Source organism: Nomascus leucogenys, chromosome 18 (assembly GCF_006542625.1).
Source record: "Nomascus leucogenys isolate Asia chromosome 18, Asia_NLE_v1, whole genome shotgun sequence".
NCBI lineage: Eukaryota > Metazoa > Chordata > Mammalia > Primates > Hylobatidae > Nomascus > Nomascus leucogenys.
Window position 1 is genome coordinate 2,306,874 of NC_044398.1, and position 21,453 is coordinate 2,328,326.

The 21,453-nt window shown below is 41.3% G+C and overlaps 1 protein-coding gene across 5 annotated transcripts in view; it reads right to left on the reverse strand.

The window, feature by feature from the left end:
- MRAP2 (melanocortin 2 receptor accessory protein 2) overlaps nt 1-21,453 on the reverse strand; it is a 71,391-nt gene that overhangs the window by 19,174 nt on the left and 30,764 nt on the right. For all 5 annotated transcript variants that reach the window (XM_030798534.1, XM_030798535.1, XM_030798536.1 and 2 more), the window contains 2 exons: nt 16,911-17,044; nt 9,170-9,269 (listed from right to left, as the gene is read on the reverse strand). In XM_030798534.1, the coding sequence (XP_030654394.1) occupies nt 9,170-9,269; nt 16,911-17,037 (227 nt within the window). In that variant the 5' untranslated portion in view covers nt 17,038-17,044. The remainder of the gene's footprint in view (nt 1-9,169; nt 9,270-16,910; nt 17,045-21,453) is intronic.

The following is a 21,453-nucleotide window of genomic DNA, read 5'->3' on the forward strand; positions in this document are numbered from 1 at the left end:
AGGCACCAAAGAAAGGCAAAGCCCAATACTAGAAATCTAAAAAAACGATGCAAGAAGTAAAGAGAGAAATATTCAAGGAAATAGTTTAAAGAAAAAAACAAAACTTCAGGAAACATTGGACACACTTATAGAAATGGAAAATGCTCTGGAAAGTCTCAGCAATAGAATTGAACAAGTAGAAGAAAGAAATTCGGAGCTCAAAGACAAGGTCTTCAAATTAACCTAATCCAACACATTGAAAAAGAATAAGAAAATATGAAAGAAGCCTCCAAGAAGTCTGGGATTATGTTAAACAATCAAACCTAAGGATAATTGGTGTTCCTGAGGAAGAAGAGGATTCTAAAAGCTTGGAAAACATATTTGGGGAAATAATCAAGGAAAACTTCCCCGGCCTTGCTAGAGACCTAGACATCCAAATACAGGAAGCACAAAGAACACCTAGGAAATTCATCGCAAAAAGACCATTGCCTAGACACACTGTCATCAGGTTATCCAAAGTTAAGACAAAGGAAAGAATCTTAAGAGCTGTGAGACAGAGGCATCAGGTAACCTATAAAGGAAAAACCTATCAGATTAACAACAGATTTCTCAGCAGAAAACTACTAGCTAGAAGGGATTGGGGCCCTATCTTCAGCCTCCGCAAACCAAACAATTATCAGCCAAGAATTATTTATCCAGTGAAACTAAGCATCATATATGAAGGAAAGACACAGTCTTTTTCAGACAAACAAATGCTGAGAGAATTCGCCACTACCGAGCTACCACTACAAGAACTGCTAAAAGGAGCTTTAAGTCTTGAAACAAATCCTGGAAACACATCAGAACAGAACCTCTTTAAAGCATAAATCACACAGGACCTATGAAACAAAAATACAAGTTAAAAAGCAAAAACAATAAAACCAAAGTACATAGGCAACAAAGAGCACCATGAATGCAATGGTACCTCTTATCTCGATACTAACATTGAATGTAAATGGCCCAAACACTCCACTTAAAAAAATACAGAACCACAGAATGGATAAGAACCCACCAACCAACTACCTGCTGTCTTCAGGAGACTCACCTAACATATAAGGACTCACATAAACTTAAAGTAAAGGGGTGGAAAAAGGCATTTCATGCAAACGGACACCAAAAGCAAGCAGGGGTAGCTATTCTTGTATCAGACAAAACAAACTTTAAAGCAACAGCAGTTAAAAGAGACAAAGAGGGATATTATGTAATGGTAAAGGCCTTGTCCAACAGGAAAATATCACAATCCTAAACATATATGCACCTAACACTGGAGCTCCCAAATTTATAAAACAATTACTTATAGAACTAAGTGGGGGACTTCAATCCTCCATGGAGAACACTAGGCAGGTCACCAGACAGAAAGCCAACAAAGAAGCAATGGATTTAAACAATGGATTTAAACAAATGGACTTTACAGATAGATTCAGAACATTTCATCCAACAACCACAGAATACACATTCTATTCAACAGTGGATGGAACTTTCTCCAAGATAGACCTTATGATAGGTCATAAGACAAGCCTCAATAAATTTAAGAAAACTGAAATTATATCAGGCACTCTTTCAGATCACAGTAGAATAACACTAGAAATCAACTCCAAAAGGAACCTTCAAAACCATGCAAATACATGGAAATTAAATCACCTGCTCTTGAATGAGCACTGGATCAAAAATGAAATCAAGATAGAAATTTAAAATTCTTCAAACTGAAACACAATAATGACATAACCTATCAAAACTTCTGGGATACAGCAAAGGCAGTGCTAAGAGGAAAGTTCATAACCCTAAACACCTACATCGAAAGACTGAAAGAGCACAAACTGACAGTCTAAGGTCACATCTCAAGGAACTAGAGAAAAAAGAACAAACCAAACCCAAACCCAGCAGAAAAAACGTAATAACCAAGATCATCAGAGCAGAACTAAATGAAATTGAAACAAAAAAAATACAAAAGATAAATGAAACATAAAGCTGGCTCTTTGAAAAGATAAATAAAATTGATAAACCATTAGCAAGATTAACCAAGAAGAGAGAAAATCCAAATAACCTCATTAAAAAATGAAACAGAAGTTATTACAAATGACACCACTGAAATACAAAAGATCATTCAAGGCTACTATGAACCTTTATGCACATAAACTAGAAAACCTAGAAGAGATGGATAAATTCCTGGAAAAATACAACCCTCCTAGCTTAAATCAGGAAGAACTAGATATCCTGAACAGAACAATAACAAGCAGTGAGATTAAAATGGTAATTTAAAAATTACCAATAAAAAAAGTCCAGGACCAGACAGATTCACAGCAGAATTCTACCAGACATTCAAAGAAGAATTCGTACCAATCCTTTTGACACTATTCCACAAGATGGAGAAAGAAGGAACCCTCCTTAATTTATTCTACGAAGCCAGCATCACCCCAATACTAAAACCAGGAAAGGACATAACCAAAAAAGAAAACTACAGACCGAAATCCTTGATGAACATAGATGCTAAAATCCTTAACAAAATACTAGCTGAGTCCAACAACATATCAAAAAGATAATCCACCATCATCAAGTGGGTTTCATACCAGGGATGCAGCGATGGTTTAACATATGCAAGTCAACAAATGTGATACACCACATTAACAGAATAAAAAACAAAAATACATGATCATCTCAATAGATGCAGAAAGTGCATTTGACAAAATCCAGCATCTCTTTATGATTAAAACTCAGCAAAATCGGCATACAAGGGGCATACAATGTAACAAAAGCCATCTATGACAAACCCACAGCCAACATAATACTGAGTGGGGAGAAGCTGAAAAGTTCCCTCCAAGAACTGGAACAACACAAGGATGCCTACTCTCACCACTCCTCTTCAACATAGTACTGGAAGTCCTAGCCAGAGCAATCAGACAAGAGAAAGAAATAAAGGGCATCCAAATCAGTAACGAGGAAGTCACACTGTCAGTGTTTGCTGATGATATGATCATCAGCAAACCCTAAAGGCTCCTCCAGAAAGCTCCTAGAACTGATAAAAGAATTCAGCAGGCCGGGCGCAGTGGCTCATGCCTGTAATCCTAGCACTTTCGGAGGCTGAGGTGGGTGGATTGCCTGAGCTCAGGAGTTCAAGACTAGCCTGGGCAACACAATGAAACCGTGTCTCTACTAAAATACAAAAAATTAGCCAGGCATGATAGTGTGCTCCTGTAGTCCCAGTTACTCAGGAGGCTGAGGCAGGAGAATTGCTAGAACCTAGGAGGCAGAGGTTGCAGTGAACCAAGATCATGCCACTGAACTCCAGCCTGGGTGACAGAGTGAGACTCCGTCTCAAAAACAAAAAAAAGAATTCAGCAAAGTTTCCAGATACAAGATTAATGTACACAAATCAGTAGCTCTTCTATACACCAACAGCGACCAAGCAGAGAACCAAATCAAGAACTTAATCAGCTTTTACAATATCTGCAAACACACACACACACACACACACACACACACACACACACACAAAACAAAAAAACAAACTTAGGAATAACCTAACAAAGGAGTCGAAAGACCTCTCCAAGGAAAACTACAAAACACTGCTGAAAGAAATCACAGATAAAACAAACACATGAAAACACATCCCATGCTCATGGATGGATAAAATCAATATTGTAAAAATGACTATACTGCCAAATGCAATCTACAAATTCAGTGCAATCTCCATCAAAATACCACCATCGTTCTTCACAGAATTAGCAAAAATAATTCTAAAATTCATATGGAACAAAAAAAGAGCTTGCATAGCCAAAGCAACACTAAGCAAAAAGAACAAATCTGGAGGGATCATACTACCTGGTTTCAAACTATACTATAAGGCCATAGTCATCAAAACAGTGTGGTACTGGTATATAAATAGGCACGTAGGACAATGGAACAGAACAGAGAACCCAGAAATAAACCCACTTACAGTCAACTGATCTTCAAAAAAGCAAACAAAAACATGAAGTGGGGAAAGGACACTCTTTTCAACAAATGGCGCTGGGATAATTGGCTAGCCACAGGTAGAAGAATGAAACTGGATCCTTATCTCTCACCTTACACAAAAATCAACTCAAGATGGATTAAGAACTTAAATTTAAGACCTGAAACTGTAAAAATTCTAGAGGATAACATTGGAAAAACGCTTCTAGACATTGGCTTAGGCAAGGATTTCATGAGCAAGAACCCAAAAGCAAATGCAATAAAAACAAAGATAAATAGCTGGAACTTAATTAAATTAAAAAGCTTTTGCATAGCAAAAGGAACAGTCAGCAGAACAGACAATCCACAAAGTGGGAGAAAATCTTCACAATACATACATCTGACAAAGGACTAATATCCAGAATCTACAAAGAACTCAAACAAATCAGTAAGAAAAAAAAAAAAACAATTCCATCCAAAAGTGGGCTAAAAACATGAATAGACAATTCTCAAAAGAAGATACACAAATGGCCAACAGATATATGAAAAAATGCTTAACATCACTAATGATCAGGGAAATGCAAATCAAAGCCACAATGCGATATCACCTTACTCCTGCAAGAATGGCCATAATCAAAAAATCGAAAAACAGTAGATGTTAGCACGGATGTGGTGATCAGGGAACACTTCTACACTGCTGGTGTAGAATGTAAACTAGTACAGCCACTATGGGAAACAGTGTGGAGATTTCTTAAAGAACTAAAAGTAGATCTACCATTTGATCCAGCAATCCCACTAGTGGGTATCTACCCAGAGGAAAAGAAGTCATTATACGAAAAAGATGCTTGCAGACACATGCTTATAGCAGCACAATTCACAATTGCAAAATCGTGGAACCAACCCAAATGCCCATCAATCAACAAGTGGATAAAGAAACTGTGATATATACGGTGGGACACTACTCAGCCATAAAAAGGAATGAATTAACAGCATTTGCAGCAATCTGGATGGGATTGGAGACTGTTATTCTAAGTGAAGTAATTCAGAAATTGAAAAGCAAACATCATATGTTCTCACTGATATGTGGAAGCTAAACTATGAGGATACAAAGGCAGAAGAATGAAACAATGGACTGTGGGGACTTGAGGCGGGGAAGAAAAGGAGGGGGTGAGGGAGAAAAGACTACAAATATGGTATAGTATATACTGCTTGGGTGATAGGTGCACCAATATTTCACAAATCACCACTAAGGAACTTCCTTATGTAACCAAATACCACCTGTACCCCAATAACTTACGGAAAAAATAACAAATCTGGTTGCTTGCTAACACCTTCGGTTCAATAGAAGGAAGAGATTAAAAATTGCCAATCTGAGATAGTTGAGTGTAGTGGTTAATGACAGGAACTTCAGCACCGAAGAGACTTTAGTTTGAGGTTTGACTCTACATTTTTTCTTTAACTTGTGAAGCCTTAGGCAAGTGTCTCAGCCTCATCTTTCTTATCTGTAATATGGGAACACATGGAATTTACTTCATCTTCCTGTGAGGACTTGGTGAGATATAAAGTAATTAGTTGACCCTGGCATCAAAAAAATGGCTCTTATTATTTTCAATGTTGTATCATACTTCCCCTCACCCCCTAATTATCACAGGCAAACTTAAAATTAGTTGTTTTCTATTAACATTGGCTATATGGAAAAAAAAATGTCCACCTAAGAAGGAAATTCCTGCCAAACAAATGTCAAGTCTGTTAAGACCTAAAAGCCTTTATAACAGATTTATTTCAATGTTTTTCCACATGTTCTGATTCTTTCAGTTTTCTATTATGATACACTGCAACCAAATGCCATATCTTATACTGTGTCAGACTGTGTACAGAAGCATTTAAAATGTGGCCCTGAGGGAAGATCCATTATCTTCTTAAATGTTAAAAAAAGTTATTTTTCCTTAACCTTGTTAGAGGAATGCAGGGTTACAATGACCCCCGTTCTGTGATTAAGCATTGTTCAGAACAACCGTCAAAGACAAACTGTCTAGTAGCAAAAGGGAACTGCCGACTGGAAGGCTAAAAGGCAAGTCTCCACTACCCAGGGTTGCCATGACACCACACGGAAGTGAAGATTAGTCAGGGATCTCCAGAGAAAACAGAACCAACACAGTGTGTGTGTGTGTGTGTGTGTGTGTGTGTGTGTGTGTGTATAAAGAGAGAGTTTTATTTTAAGGAATTGCCTCATGTAACTTTGGGGGTCAGCAAGTCCAAAATATGTAGAGTGGGCTGGCAGGGTGAAGACAGTCCAAAGACAGTATCCTGGTAGAATCCCTTTTGGCTTGAGGAGGTCAGTCTTTGTTCTCTTAAGGCCTTCAACTGACTGGATGAGGCCCACTCACAGAATGGAGAGTAATCTGCTTAACCCAAAGAGTACTGATAAATGGTACTCTCAACTAAGAAATACCTTCACCGAAACATCTAGAATTGTTAACACATAAAATTAACCATCACCGGAAGTCACATTCTATTTTGTGCTAGTGTTCCTAGTCCTAAAATCTCCTGTCTTCTACATCACACACATCTATCTCAATAACCCACAAAACTCCATCGGTTCCTCTGAGGAAAAGGAAGATTAACAGGGTGTTATTATTCCCTGACCACTCTATGAGTTGTGCCTTAATCTGAGTTTATTCTAGGCTTTTCTTAACCCTCTTGTAACCCACACCATATTTTCAAATTCCCTGGGCCAACATAATAGAAGGGAAGCATGTGCGAATATTTACAATGACATGAAGAGAGAAAAAGGAAAGCTTGTGTCTTTTTAGTGGCTGTTAAATAGATTCTCAGCCATATGTCTCCAAATGCTTCAATAAAAATGATATTTTCCTTTCATTTAAAATATTTGTGTTTAAATTTTTTTTTTTTTTAAAAAGGGTCTTACTCTGTCATTTAGGCTACAGTGCAGCAGCACAATCACAGCTCACTGCAGCCTTGACTTCCTGGGTTCAAGTCATCCTCCCACCTTAGCCTCCTAAGTAGCTGGGACTACAGGTGTGCAAGACCATGCCCGGCTGATTTTTGTATATTTTGTAGAGCCAGGGTTTTGTCATGTTGCCCAGGCTGGTCTCGAACTCCTGAGCTCAAGCAATCCTCTCACTTCGACCTCCCGAACTGTTGGGATTACAGGCATAAGCCACCGTGCCTGGCTGTGTTTACATTTTTTTCTTCCTAGCCCCTGATATCTAGAAATAGCTGAGTGATAGCAAGAGCTGTTCCCTTTGCACAGGCATTTGTTATAGTTCAAGTGCAGGCTGAAGAGTGAACCTCAGATGCCGGAGGCTGTGATGAGGCACAACCATGAAAGAGAGCTGCTGCCAGGCTGTGAGGCAAAAATGAGATACTGAATATAAAAATGCCAGGATTCGGCCGGGCGCAGTGGCTCACGCCTGTAATCCCAGCACTTTGGGAGGCCGAGGCGGGCAGATCACGAGGTCAGGAGATCGAGACCAACCTGGCTAACACAGTGAAACTCCGTCTCTACTAAAAATACAAAAAATTAGCCGGGCGTGGTGGCGGGCGCCTGTAGACCCAGCTACTGGGGAGGCTGAGGCAGGAGAATGGCGTGAACCTGGGAGGCGAGCTTGCAGTGAGCCGAGATGGCGCCACTGCACTCCAGCCTGGGCGACAGAGCGAGACTCTGTCTCAAAAAACAAACAAACAAACAAACAAACAAAAAAACCAAACCAAACCAAAATACCAGGATTCCTGTGAAACTTCTATTCACTCTCCCAGGTCTCTCCCACCCTCCCCTGTCCTGCTGTGTGCTTGGGAAACTAGCCTTTGATGCAGCCTCTGTGGCTGCTGGTTGTGTTCAGCCAGTGGGGAGCAATGGTGAGAAATGGGAAGGAGGGAGAAGACTGAGGTCTTGGTCTTAACTTTGAGGCTCCTTCCCTGAGAGGTCACACTGGATTTGCTGTGTCCCTCAGCCCAAAGTCACAACTCCTCTCAGCAGACTCCCGGGTTCCAGTTGTGGCCCCACCCCTTGCTTCCTGGGATCTAGGACGGCTGCTTCTCAGTGTTGCCAGCCCCGCTGTCCTGAAGGAGCCTGCATAGTTGCCCTCTTCCCTGTGCATAACTTCTGAACAGCCCCTTTATCAAAAACCTTTTTTCTTTTTTTTTTTTTTTTAGACAGAGTCTGGCTCTGTTGCCCAGGCTGGAGTACGGTGGCGTGACCTTGGCTCACTGCACCCTCCACCTCCCAGGTTCAAGTGATTCTTGTGCCTTAGCCTCCCAGGTAGCTAGGATTATAGGTGCCCTCCATCACAACCGGCTAATTTTTTGTATTTTTAATAGAGACAGGGTTTCGCCATAGCGAAGCTGGTCTTGAACTCCTGGACTCAAGTGATCTGCCCGCCTCAGCCTCCCAAAGTGCTAGGATTACAGGCGTGAGCCACCATACCAGCCAAAAACTCTTTTAATTACTGTTGCCTGCTGGTGCTGACTAATAAGGTATTCAATATTCTCTATTTTCCCTTTTATTAAAAATTTGGTACAATATATATAAATCCTTTAAGATATTTCGGAAGTTTTACAAGCTATTACTGAACAAATACTTTTTGATGTTTCTCAATGTTCTTTAAGCACTCATGTAACACTTTCCTCCATCAATCCAAAGTCTAGTATCATCACAAGTCCTACCATGTTACGAGAATTACGTAAACCACAGTGTTTGCCTTTGTATCCTAGTTTTAAGAAAACTCTGTTAAGTTTATTAATCATTGTCAATAGTTAAATGGAGTTGAGTATCCAGGAACAACTATTACTCTGCTTCTTGAAATAATTTTTAAAACTAGTTTTCATCCTATTTTGCCATTGTCTCTTCCACTGCTTTTAATATGGTGAATCATCTAAATCCTTTTGGGAATATGAATAAAATACATTGTAATTAATAAACATTTCAATGTCAAAATCAGGCCCACATCATCATTAAGACTATAGGAAAGACCAAGAAACCCAGTTTCATAAAAGTCCACTTGAAAATAAGCCCAAGACGCAAGAAACAAAAAGCCAGGAGAACAGTTGCATCCCATCCACGGGCATCTGGGTCCAGACAGCAAATCCATAACCACCCCCCTTCTCTTCATCCACTGGAAGCACCTCCGGCCCTGGGTAGTAGTTTCTATTTCCTCAGTCTCCTGTGAGCCTTAAGAGACATTTAGGAACAGCCCAAACTTACTCTTGGTGTGGGGCTCCTGTCTTGGTCAGCAAGGTCAGCACAAAAAACATAAAAATCACGAAGACTGCAAGACCAACCCAAAATCCAATCACAATGGAATCTGAAAGACAGTTAATACTGGGATTAGTATTTCACAGTAGTTTAAAACTTGAACATTCAAGAATCAGAGCTTCTTGGAGAGGCTTTGGTACATGAAACATGAAAGGAAATCAATGGTCTGATCCGCAGTTGGCTGGAGATTGATAAGATGTAAAGGATGAGGAGGAGGGAGGAGTCTGCTCCGCCTCCAGGTTTCTGTCCCAGATAGCATGAAGGGATTTAGGCCTCATTGACTCATGCTTTCCATATCTCAAGGAAGGAACCCAGACCAGAGCATAGGTTATCTGGGACCCCAAGATTCCACTAATGTGTTTTGAGTTAGAAAATAAAATTTTTAGCAGACTACCAACTCAAGTTTTAAGTGCATTTGGATTCCTACTGTTAAAAGAAAAACTTTAGACAAATTAAATTTAACAGATCTTCACTGTGCAAGGAAAACAAAATTCTTGAACTGGGAAGCTCCCAGAATCAGAATAGATTCAGAGAGACTCTGGGCTGCCTCATGGTTGGTTAAGATTTAGGGACAGAAAAAGGCAAATGATGTACAGAAAAAAGAAGCAAGGTACGGAAACAGCTGGATTTGAACACCATTTGAACAGCTGTCTGCCTGGGAGTGCCTACAGTGCAGCTCCTGTGATTAGCTGAGACTGAGCTACTGTTACAGAAGCTTTCGCTAGGTGTTCAGTTTGCTTACCTAGTAAGCTAGGTCACAGCTCATACCTAAGAATGCAAGTATGCAAACATGGAGGCCTTCTTGGGCCAAATTTTAGTTTAACAACTCAATTGGTTAGCAGCTCAATTAGGTAGCAACTTTGCATTCTCACTTAACGTTCACCATGGATAATTCAGGCTTTCATTAATTCTTGCAGAGAACATACAGATGGCCTCTTGAGTGCTCTCTCTGCCTTCTGCCTTTCCCCGTGCTTTATTTCTGTACAAACCTGCTTTAATCACAGCCCTGATGATACTGCTCTTTCATGAAAAGCTCTCCAACAAAAACAGAACTGACCCACTTTTCCAGATTAAAAGAGATTCCATACGTAAAGCACTTTATACAAGGTCTGACATCTGAGAAAACAGTACACCACAGGTGCTGGCTACTATCATTAGAATTGTCCTTTTCTCCCAATTTACCTCACTTTAAAAGCCATGTGTTTCCAATCAAACTAGGGGACACTGTGTCCCTGTATTTACCTTAGCCACAGCTTCCTCACAGCCACACCTTACCAGGGCTCTTACCAATATCTGGCTGGAACGACTTTTCCCAACGTGGAGCTAATGAAAGTGTATCTATCCTTCCGAGTCCATCCACTACAGTATCTACTAAGCCTCAACTAATTTCCATAATTGATGTGTTCTCTCCCTCCTTTGAACCCAATAACATTTTTGTCTGTACTTCCCTCAACAGGGCTCTCCTTGGTCCTATCTTGGATAACAATCACAATTCTTTATCTCTAGGACCAGGGTTAGATTGGATTGTCTACAGAACTTGGTACTTGCACAGTAAAGCCTCAAATCTAGGACACAACAGAGTTGAATCATTCTACATTTTTTGGCCTATACTAAGAAGCTTATCTATGTGGAAATACAATGAGGACGCTTAGCGATTTTCTAAAAATAAGTGATTGGAGCTTAAATATTAAATGTGTTTAAATGCAAAGCTGTATTCTAATTAAATTATGTATATGTAGCACTTTTTCCAAAGTGAAGAAATCAGATTAACAATTTACTCTGCATAATTCATACTTTCATCCTACGTATACTGTTGCCTAGAGGTTAACAATGTGTGTTCAGCACTCTGAAAAACTAATGTGTCTAACTTTAAGTGCCAAAGAAATAGAAATTGTATACTTTGCCTTTTAATATAGTAGAAATGAGGTATAAAAAAAGACATAAGGGAAACCTTGATCTTAGAATTTTGGCCTCCAGAACTGTGAGAGAATAAATTTCCAGTTATTTGTTATGACAGCACTAGGAAACTAATACAACTTGTTTAACATAAATTTAAATTTAAATTTATGTGTTAATTTCCTCAAATCCCACTTCTATAATCTTGTCTAATACAGCTAATTTATAACAACAACAACAAAAAAAGACATAAGGGCCAGGCGCAGTGGCTCACGCCTGTAATCCCAGCACTTTGGGAGGCCAAGGCGGGCGGATCACGAGGTCAGGAGATCAAAACCACCCTGGCTAAGACAGTGAAACCCCGTCTCTACTAAAAATAAAAAAAAAAAAATAGCCGGGCATGGTGGCAGACGCCTGTAGTCCCAGCTACTCGGGAGGCTGAGGCAGGAGAATGGCATGAACCCGGGAGGCGGAGCTTGCAGTGAGCAGAGATCGCACCACTGCGTTCCAGCCTGGGCGACAGAGCAAGACTCCGTCTCAAAAAAAAAAAAGACGTAAGGACAAATACCAAACACCACATGTACTGAGGTACAACTAACCTCAAATAATTAAATCTCAACTATCTGGGCATAGACTGTGAAGAAACATCATACAGATAAATAACAGTTCCCTACACTGTACTTTATCAACTGCCTGCATAGCAAAAGCAAATTCTAAAATTATACACCAATGCTATATTTAAGTCTTCGGTTTAGAATTGAATCATGTTGATTGACATTTTTCAAATCTGTGTACTAGGAAGGTGTTCTGCTAAGGACAGCTTTCACACTGCAAATGGTGGACTGACTCCCAGAGGTGGAGGAAAGCGTGCCCTCAACCCAGCCCAGTCCCCCTTCCCTCTGCCCTTCTAAGTGCCCCCAGGGAGCTAATCAAAAAGCAGCAATAATGTGAAGCATAGGAGGGCTACGGCCTTCAGAGAAGGCAGGTGGCGGCAGAGTTGGGGAGAGGCAGGCTGTGGGTAGAATCTGAGAATCCTCATGATCCAACAGCATTTCCAAACATTTCCTTAATAATGCGGCATCTATGTTTTTCATGGCAATATGCTTTAAGTAGCTCTGCTTATTCACATTCCCCTTTGAACAAAATTTAGCTTCCTCAGGTTATTTCCACTAATTTCCCCCAACCTCATCTTCTGCCCTATGACCCATCCCCAGGGGATTTTCTCACCCTGAGCCTCTTACGAGAAACATCAGAGATCCCCATCTCATCCCAGAAATATCCAAACTCTCCTGAAGTTTTATTCACATGTAAGTTTCATGGGCATAGGCACTACAGTAAGACGGGAAAAGTGGAGCCCCTTGTCTTCCCAAAAGCATCCTTTTCTGGGAAGTCAGAATAAAGCTTTATACAAAGCAAAGCTCCAATGAGGCTAGATGGTTAAGAAAGTCAAAAGAAGCCTTCCAAAGGAGTTTCCACCACAGCCAAGCTACCACACTCTGTCCTGTCTAGACACTGAGCCACTTGGAGACTACTGTTGTAAAGGGGTAGAACACTTGCCCAGGGGAATTGCAAATGGAATGTGTCAGAATAAAGTAACCCCCCTTAACCTAATCTTTAATGAATGGAATGGAACAAGAGAGCTGAAAGTTGACATGATTTTTTTCCTTCCCAATCTAGGGTAGGACCAGGTTAACTACTCCATCCGACTCGCCCTCCTCTCCACCTCTTGAGAATAAATGGTGAACTTTCCATTTTGTGGTTATATGAAAAACAAGGGTTAATACTTCACTTGAAAGAGAGGGTTCATGACACTTTCCTCACACCACTTTTTGTTCCTAAGGCAGTAGGGTCAATTCTGTGATATGAATTCCTGGCAAAGAGCCAACAGCGATGTTCCCACACTTGTCCCTACTGTCTTACTCCAAGCCTTTGCAAGCTCTAGCTCTGCTTCTCATCCTAATGACCTGGCTTCTTGCTGACTCATCCATGCACGGGTCTGGTATCTGCAAGGTGGCACATGAAAAAGCATGAATTTGGCCACCACTGATAGCTCAAATTAAGAGGATATTCCTTCAGTCTTTTCTCAACACAGCAGCCAGAGTGGTCCTGCTAAAATGTGATTGTCCACTCATTGACTCATCAGCTTTTGCTTCTGATGCTTTAAGAACACCTTGTCTCACCCAGCCACACCCTTCATAAATGACCCATTCCTCTCCTTCCCTTTATAGTGAGACACTTAAGAGATTTGTGTGTACATGCTGTCCCCAATTCCTCTCCTCTCATTTTTTCTTGAACCAATTCCATCAACCTTTTACCCCCAGCACTCCACTAAAACTGCTTTCCAAATCATTGCCAGTAACGTCTACATTATAAATCCAATGGTCGAATCTCATTCTTCAATTAACTTGACCTAATAGCAGCATTTGACACAGACTGTCTTTGCCACCCTTTTTTCAGTTGGCGTCCAGAAGACCACAATTGTCCAGTTTTCTTCCTACTTTCTGTACATTCCTCTCAGGCGCCTATGCTGCTATGCAACCCTCCAACTTCAAAACACAAGCGTGCCCAGGGCTCAGCGTTGGACTCTTCAGTTTTCTATCTACACTCACTTATCCAGCCTCTTGGCTTTGAACGCATACCATTTACATGCTGATGACTCTCAAGTCTACAGTTTCCCCCAACACCTCTCCTCCCTTGTCCTCCTGGATATGTGATAGGTGTCTCAATTTAACAGGTCCAAAAGGGAGCTCCTGGGGTTCCTCTCTGAAACCTCCTTCTCTCATACTCTTCACCCTCTCAGTTAAAGGCAATTCCATCCTGCCAGTTACTCAGGTCACAAATCTTCAAATCATTCTTGACTCTTCTTTCTCTTACACATACCGCCAATCCATTGACAAATCTTGCCAGATCCATCTTTTAAAAATATCCAGAATGTATGCATTTCTCACCACTTCACTCTCCCTATCTGACTCCAAGCCACCATCATCAGCTGCCTGCACTATGGCAAAGGCCTCCTGAATGGTCTCGGCTTCTAATCTCATGCCTTTCACTCCCCAGTTGCAGAATGATCTGTTGAAACCTAAGCCAGATGGCACTCCTCTGCTCCAGACCCTCAAGTGACTTCTCAGAGTTAAAAGGCCAAACAAAGTCCTTAGCATGACCTCTAAGGCCCCCCCACGTCCTTGTCCCCACAGCCTCTCTGACTTCGTTTCCTGCTGTTCTGCCTCTTATCACTCCCCTGGTACCACGCTGGCCTCCTTGCATGATCCAGTTCACTCCCGCCAAGGATCCTTTTCTGGGATGTTCTTCCCCCAGATATATTGTTGCTCAATCTCTCACTTCCTTCAGGACTTTTCTCAAATCTCTCCTTCTCAGTAAGGCTTTCGATGGCAATTCTATACTGTCACCTCCACACTCCACATCCCTTTACCCCCACTCTATTTATCCTTTTATATTGCCATCTGACATTATCTATTTAACTATTTATTGTCTGTCCCTCCCATTAGAATGCAAGCTCTATACGAGGAAATATTTTTGTCTTTTCAGTTCACTGTTGTCTCTCCAGTGCTTAAAATAGTATTGCACATAACAGGTGCTCAATAAATATATATTGAATGAATGAATAAATAAGTTTCCACTTTGTTGGTGCCAAATCTGTATCAGATACATGTCCACGTCTGATACGTGATAAGGTTTAATATTGGATTCAAAACTGATGGCAAAAGAATTCTCAAGGACCATCTGAGGTTGCTTCTCAGATGAAACACCCTTTGAAGGTAGGAATCTTAATTTCAGCAGAGGAACTTCATCTAAAGATGGAGCTATTGTTACCAAGTATGATCCATTACAGGTAAGGCAAGTAAAGATAACTGTTATGGTCCTTCCTGTCCGCAATGATTGCTTCCCCTTGAAATGTCCTGCTTCTGTTCTTTTGAATCTGCATCTAATTAGCTTTGCATTTTGCCCAGCAAAACAAGGAGTCATACTTGAAGGTCAGAATCACAGCATTTTTAAATGAAAGAGACTGTACCAGAGCACACATTTCAACAGTTGACTCGATCTTTTCACTTTCCTGTATATCTGGGGTTTTGTGTTTGTTTATTTTTTGTTCTCAATGTGTTACATATATTGTCAGGTTCCTGAAGCTAAAGGCTGCTACTTATCAGCTCTCTTATATCAGAACAGTAAGTGCTCAGGCATTTTTGTTTTATCTTGATGTGAATATTAAAATTAACAAAAGCAATTGTTATTAATGATATAGTAAGTAAAGTAAGGAAGGAAGGAATGAGTCACACCTCTGCCTATGTTTCTCAGGAAGTTTTCCAGCTATAATTATTTCTAGAATGTAATATCCTCAAAAAATAGTTTATTCAATTGTCTCTGGAAATGTACCAACCAAAATTACAGCAGCAGGCCTGTCTTCTGTGCCTCTTAAACTAAGGAAAAGAGACAGAAGCAAGCTGACACAAAAGTAAAGTTGATGTCACCAAGCAGTAAAAGCCCACATTTCAAGAAAATATGTGGCCATTTTCCCAGTCATTTTGATATCCACTATAATTCAGAACAAGCAATTGTCCTTACATAAAGGTTATCCTAGAAAAACAACATATTAAAGAATTTAAGTCAATTAAAGAAGGTGATTTCACACCCAACAGCCTTCTATCAGATAATCAGTGACAGCATACCTTGATGAATACCATGTGCTTTTTTTTCCACAAAGAAATACTGAGCAGATGTCAATAAAGGAATGAATGGAAGTATTTAATTATTACTACTCACTTAAGGGGTAAAGGACATATGGTTTAATTAATGATTTTTGCTAAAGGAACAAAAATAGAAAGCCCTTCTTGCAAAAGAGCACCAAGTTGGTGCAAGAGATCATGAATGCCAAGACAGGTCAGGATAGAAGCAGCCAGGAAATAATTAAAGGAACGAAAAGACTTTCTTTGCTACATTTGTTTCTCTGATTCTAAGCCCTCTTCTATTTCCTAATGTGTCCCACTAACCTGGACCAGTTAAGAACGTAAAAATTTTACAGTGCTGTGGATAATTCACTCTGACAAAAGTGAACATTTCAGGGATATTTACGGGGTTACCAAGACAGGATCTGAGACTGGGCAGCAGTTCCTGCCTACCATGTTAACTGTTAACTCTACCTAATGAAGCAAGGATGTTCCATGCTGGCCAGTCAGCATTCAGTTATGACTGGAGTTGAATAGCAACGTCTCACAGAATTACATTTTCTTGCTCTGTGCCGGACCCTTAATTACTCCAATAGCATGAAACACAATTGATGCCTAGAACACAGTGTTAGAAATGATCGCAGGCTATTCTGGTCCGTCATTATGAACACACATGGATACACTGCTCTCCACAGCTCCAGAAAACCAAGTGGGATGAAAAGATGCCGCTGTGCTACAAAAGAAGGTTCTTCAAATAACAATTCCAGATCCTATTTTTATACATATTTTTGATAGTTCAAGCATTCACAGTTTGGAGGAACTAAAATAGCAAATGCTTTTTTTAAAATTCTCAATCTCAGCTTGACATTGATTCATGTTCTCCTACTACGGGAATGTTTTAGTCTTTCATCAATTAGAATCACCAAGGCCCTCCTGGACCATTCCCGAGCAATCAGCCTATGTGTGGAGGTGAGATGTTTTGTAGGATTTGGGAGGTAGAGAACAGAGAGTTCTGTAAGAAGAAAGAATGTTCAGGAGAAGTTGTCCTTGGGGATTTCACAGGTTAAGAGAAATACAATTATGCATACAATGAGGAATTGTATAACACTTACATTTATGAGCCTTCAGTCCTTCAAAGGAAACTGGTCCAATCTCATAATATTCATATTCCCAGGTGTAATCAGAATTAGATGCCGATTGCTGGGAGGTTCTGTTAGAAATTAACCTCTGGGCAGACATCTCCAACCTGCACACATGGAGAAAGTCAAGGGCAGAACCTGTTAATTCATCCAGAGCTGCACAGTTACCTTAACTACTCTTGATCGCATTCAAGAGTTTGGCAGCAAACCCCTGGAGGAGGTCTTACCCCCTAGGCCAGGAGAGGTTCCTACCAGCTGTTCACGCCTTATATCATGTGGCCACTACTTCCTTTTCTCTCGCCGCTAGAGTGGAATAATGTATTTGAAGTCAGACACTGTATATTTTTTGTGAACTTAACCCGGTACCTGGCACATAACCAATGTTCAGTAACTGATGAAGGAAAGAAGGAAAGGAAGGAAAGAGTATGTGAAAATCTCTGAGCTTACAGCTTCAGGCTCAGCACCTATACCTGCAAGAGTATGTAAAGAGCCTGCTGAAACTAGTTCATTTCTGATACTAATTTGATGTGTTACCCAATCTCAGACTGACATTGATTTATGTTCCCCTATAAGGGAATTTTTTAGTCTTTCATCAATTAGAATCACCAAGGGCCTCCTGTACCATTCCCGAGCAATCAGCCTCTGCGTGGAGGCGAGATGTTTTGTGGGATTTGGGAGGTAGAGGACAGAGAGTTCTGTAAGAAGAAAGAATGTTCAGGAGAAGTAATCAAATTAGTATCAGAAATGAACTAGCTCAGTAGGTATCCATTGAACACCTACTATGCAACAATGGAGATAAGCAACCTAAGGTTTTGTTTGTTTGTTTGCTTTCCTTGCTTCCAGTGGGGTTGGAGGAAACTAAGTTTAATAAAATGGAGCGAATAAAGAAAAACAGGCAGCAAAAGTTGCATAGTGGATCTTACGGAAGATCCTCAACAGAAGTCCACAACTTGTCCAACTGCCTACTCCTGAAATTTATCATATTTTCAGGATTTCCCAAGTATCTTTGTTAACTGTGACTATTTTAGACCAAAAATTCCTAACTTCTTTGGGAGAAGATGGTTGCACTGCGCAGCATGGATGCCGAAGGTGATAAGTCAATGCAGCCTGTTTTCAATAACTGTGAGCACCTACTGTGTGCAAGACACTGCACACTGTGGGGTGGGCAGAGATGCCTGAGACAGATCAGTACTCCACAGACCTTCCCTTGTAATGGAGAAAGGAAGACAAAGTGACAAATAGCAGTAACATAAGGGAAAATCTGAATGAAATATCAGCGGAAACGAAGATTCACTAAGCAGTCAGCAGTCATCTTGAGCTTCAAGATTCTTGAAGCAGCCCCGCTTCAAGAGCTTTCTGAGGTTTCTTTCGCCCACATCCCTCCCCACTGCCTCCAGGGCTCAATCCTCAGGGAAGCTGAGGCAAAATCACCACCACTCTTCCGCCCCACTTCTGCATCACTCTCCCCTTTCCCTTGTCCCTTCTTTCCCATCTCAGACATGGACTCCACTGAAAAAGACCCCAATCCCACGTCATCATACTGTCCAAAGGATGGGCCCAAAAAGCCTAAAATATTTACTTTCTGGTCTTTTATAGAAAAAGTTTGCCAATCCCTGCTCTAGAGCCATGAAAAAAAAAAATCTGAGCTTCAGTTTTCCCACTAGTAACACGAAGATGATTATGGTACCCACTTCATGGAGTTGCTATAAAAATTAAATGTGATGTTGCATGAAAAATTAAGAAAAACATTAGCAGGCAGCACAACTATTATTAATTAGAAATGCTGATCTTGAACAGAAAAGCCTCTCTTTGTTCTTCAGACACACCCAACTCCCTGGTCAGCCAATTCTTATCAAATGCACCAAGTGTTAACTGATTGATTCAAGCAATCTACCTGCCTCACTCTCCAGAGTGTTGGGATTACAGCTGTGAGCCACGGTGCCTAGACAAATAAATAAAACTATGACAAAAAATTACTTCAAGGTGTTTAGATCATTTAAAAGTCAAAATGATCAACATTTACATCCTAGGATTCATGCTATTCTACCAACTCAAAAATAAAATAATCTTTCTCTCCCTGTTTTTCCTTTTTAAGGAAAATAAGATGAAGTCTGGCTTGATCATATCATTTTTAGTAGAAATCAACATTACAGCTACTATAATAGCAGAGCAGAGGGAGGCACTAAACTTCATCTGGAATAGAAAAATAGTGAAAAGTACTTAAAGGAATAAAGAAAATAAAGATGGAGGGTGTTGTCTATTCAGCACACCACAGAATCGAGAGCTGTTCTCCCATGGCCACACAGTTCTCAATGTCAGCACACAGTGGGGACCCCCATCTGTGGCTACCAGGGTCCACAGGACCAGTCAGAAAGCAGCAGTAACACCACCCTCATGGGGCCGGTCAGGAACTAGTCAATAAAATATGTCTGTGTAAGAGTTAACTGTAAGGAATATCAACCACCCACCCTACAATAGAGACATGCCTTCTTTTTCTCCCCCTTACACTATTCCCTTTCATCTAAACGAACTATTTAGGGACGGATTACTAAAGGGCATTACCAAAGGGTAATGAAAGTTACATGTGCAAAAGTCCTGAAGGTGGGAAGAGAGGAGCAAAGTTCTGACAAACACTGACAGACAAGAATGAGTGAATACCAGAGCCAGCCTACACGAGGTTTTCATTCTGCAGAATGAAATGTGACATCAGCTCTCCCCAAGCAGCCACCAGTTGCCTGAGTAGCCTTCAAACAAAAGGAGGGGCATTTGTCTCCACTGGCTCTTTCCTCTCACTTCTTGAATCCCAAAGATAGTTTTGGAGGACAGAACCTCTGACCTCTTCTTTAAAGCAGTCACCTAGTGCCCTTGAACAAGTCCATGAAGCATTATTTTTTCATGCAAGCCTCAAATTAATCAGCTTAGGCCATCAGATGCACAAAGACCAACAACAAACATAAGGCAGTGCTAGGGAAGTGTCCCCATTACCAAGCCCAGCAATGGCTCTCCAAGCTTTGCTGAAACATAAGCTGGGAACTGCCAGCATGTCCAAGTAGCAGCCCCCACAGTCTGCTATTCCCGCCACAGTGTGCATGATCTCAGCCATCTACGTGGTGAGGGAGGCAGCCTGGCCCTGAGCCTCACTCCCTGGGGTGCTGACAGGCCGGCAGCTGCTCTCTCTTGAACACAACAGCAGGAAGCGGCAGCTCCACGGGCAGCTGCTCTCTGTATGGCTGCCACTCCTGAGAACCACCCTCTCTGCACTGAGATTTTCTTAATGTCAGATTTCTTTATAACATTAGAGTCACGAAAAATAACCTCTTTGACAGGAAACATATCCTAAACAAGCCTCCAGGAGCATGAGAGAGAGACTAAATTGCTCTTTTGAACAGCTGAAAGCATCATTGCCAACAAAAGCAAAAATGAAGATTAGGACTGCATCCCAAAGCTAGCCCTGAAAGGAAGCTTACCTTTTCCAGGTGTGCACAGGGTAGTGTGGCCCAGGCCAGCCCATTGTCGGAGAAGAGGGGAGATCACAAACCCAAACAGAGAAAGCGTGGTGAGCAGGCCCAGACACCTCTCATTAAACCATCACCCCTTCTCCAACCCACATTCCCATCACTTTCATCCCTTCTTCGGACTATCCAATCTTTCCTGCTCCAATCCAGGTTCCCATACCACTCCTGGGCACTCTCTTTTCCTCCCTGCCCCCCTTTCTTTGAGACAAGGTCTTACTCTATTGCCCACGTAGGAATGCAATGGTATGATCACAGTTCACTGCAGCACTGACCTCCCTGGCTGAAATGATCCTCCTGCCCCAGCCTCCCAAAGTGCTGGGATTACATGCATGAGCCACCACACCTGGCCTCTTTTCCTTCTTTTATTTTGAGGCAAGTCTTGCTCTGTCACCCAGGCTGGAGTGCAGTAGTGCGATCTCGGCTCACTGCCACCTCTGCCTCCTGAGTTCAAGTGATTCTTCTGCCTCAGCCTCCCAAGAAACTGGGACTCCAGGCACAGGCCACCAGATCCAGCTAATTTTTGTATTTTTGGTGTAGACAGGGTTTTGCCATGTTGGCCAGGCTGGTCTACAAACTCCTGACCTCAGGTGATCTGCCTGCCTGGGCCTCCTAAAGTGCTGGGATTACAGGTGGAGTCACCGTGCCCAGCCCTCTCTACCTTCTTAAAAATGGATCAAGCAATTCTCTCCACCTCCCTGAATTTGAGGAGATGTACTCAGACACAGAACTTCTCAAAGAGTGAATAAATGTCTTTGTGTCAATATCCCTGGTGGATTACGATGGTATGCATGTTAAGGGGGCTGCTTCTTTGGAGTTAGACTCTTTTTTTTTCCATGTTAAGGGGTAAACATCAGCAGATGAGTTTTACAAGTGACCACCAACCCAGGCACAGGACTAGCACATTAAGAAGACATCCAAAAGGTGCCAAAAACCCTGAAAAATGAGCATGCCCCCACACAAACATGCACACAACTGACAGCACAGCTACTAAGGCATTCCAC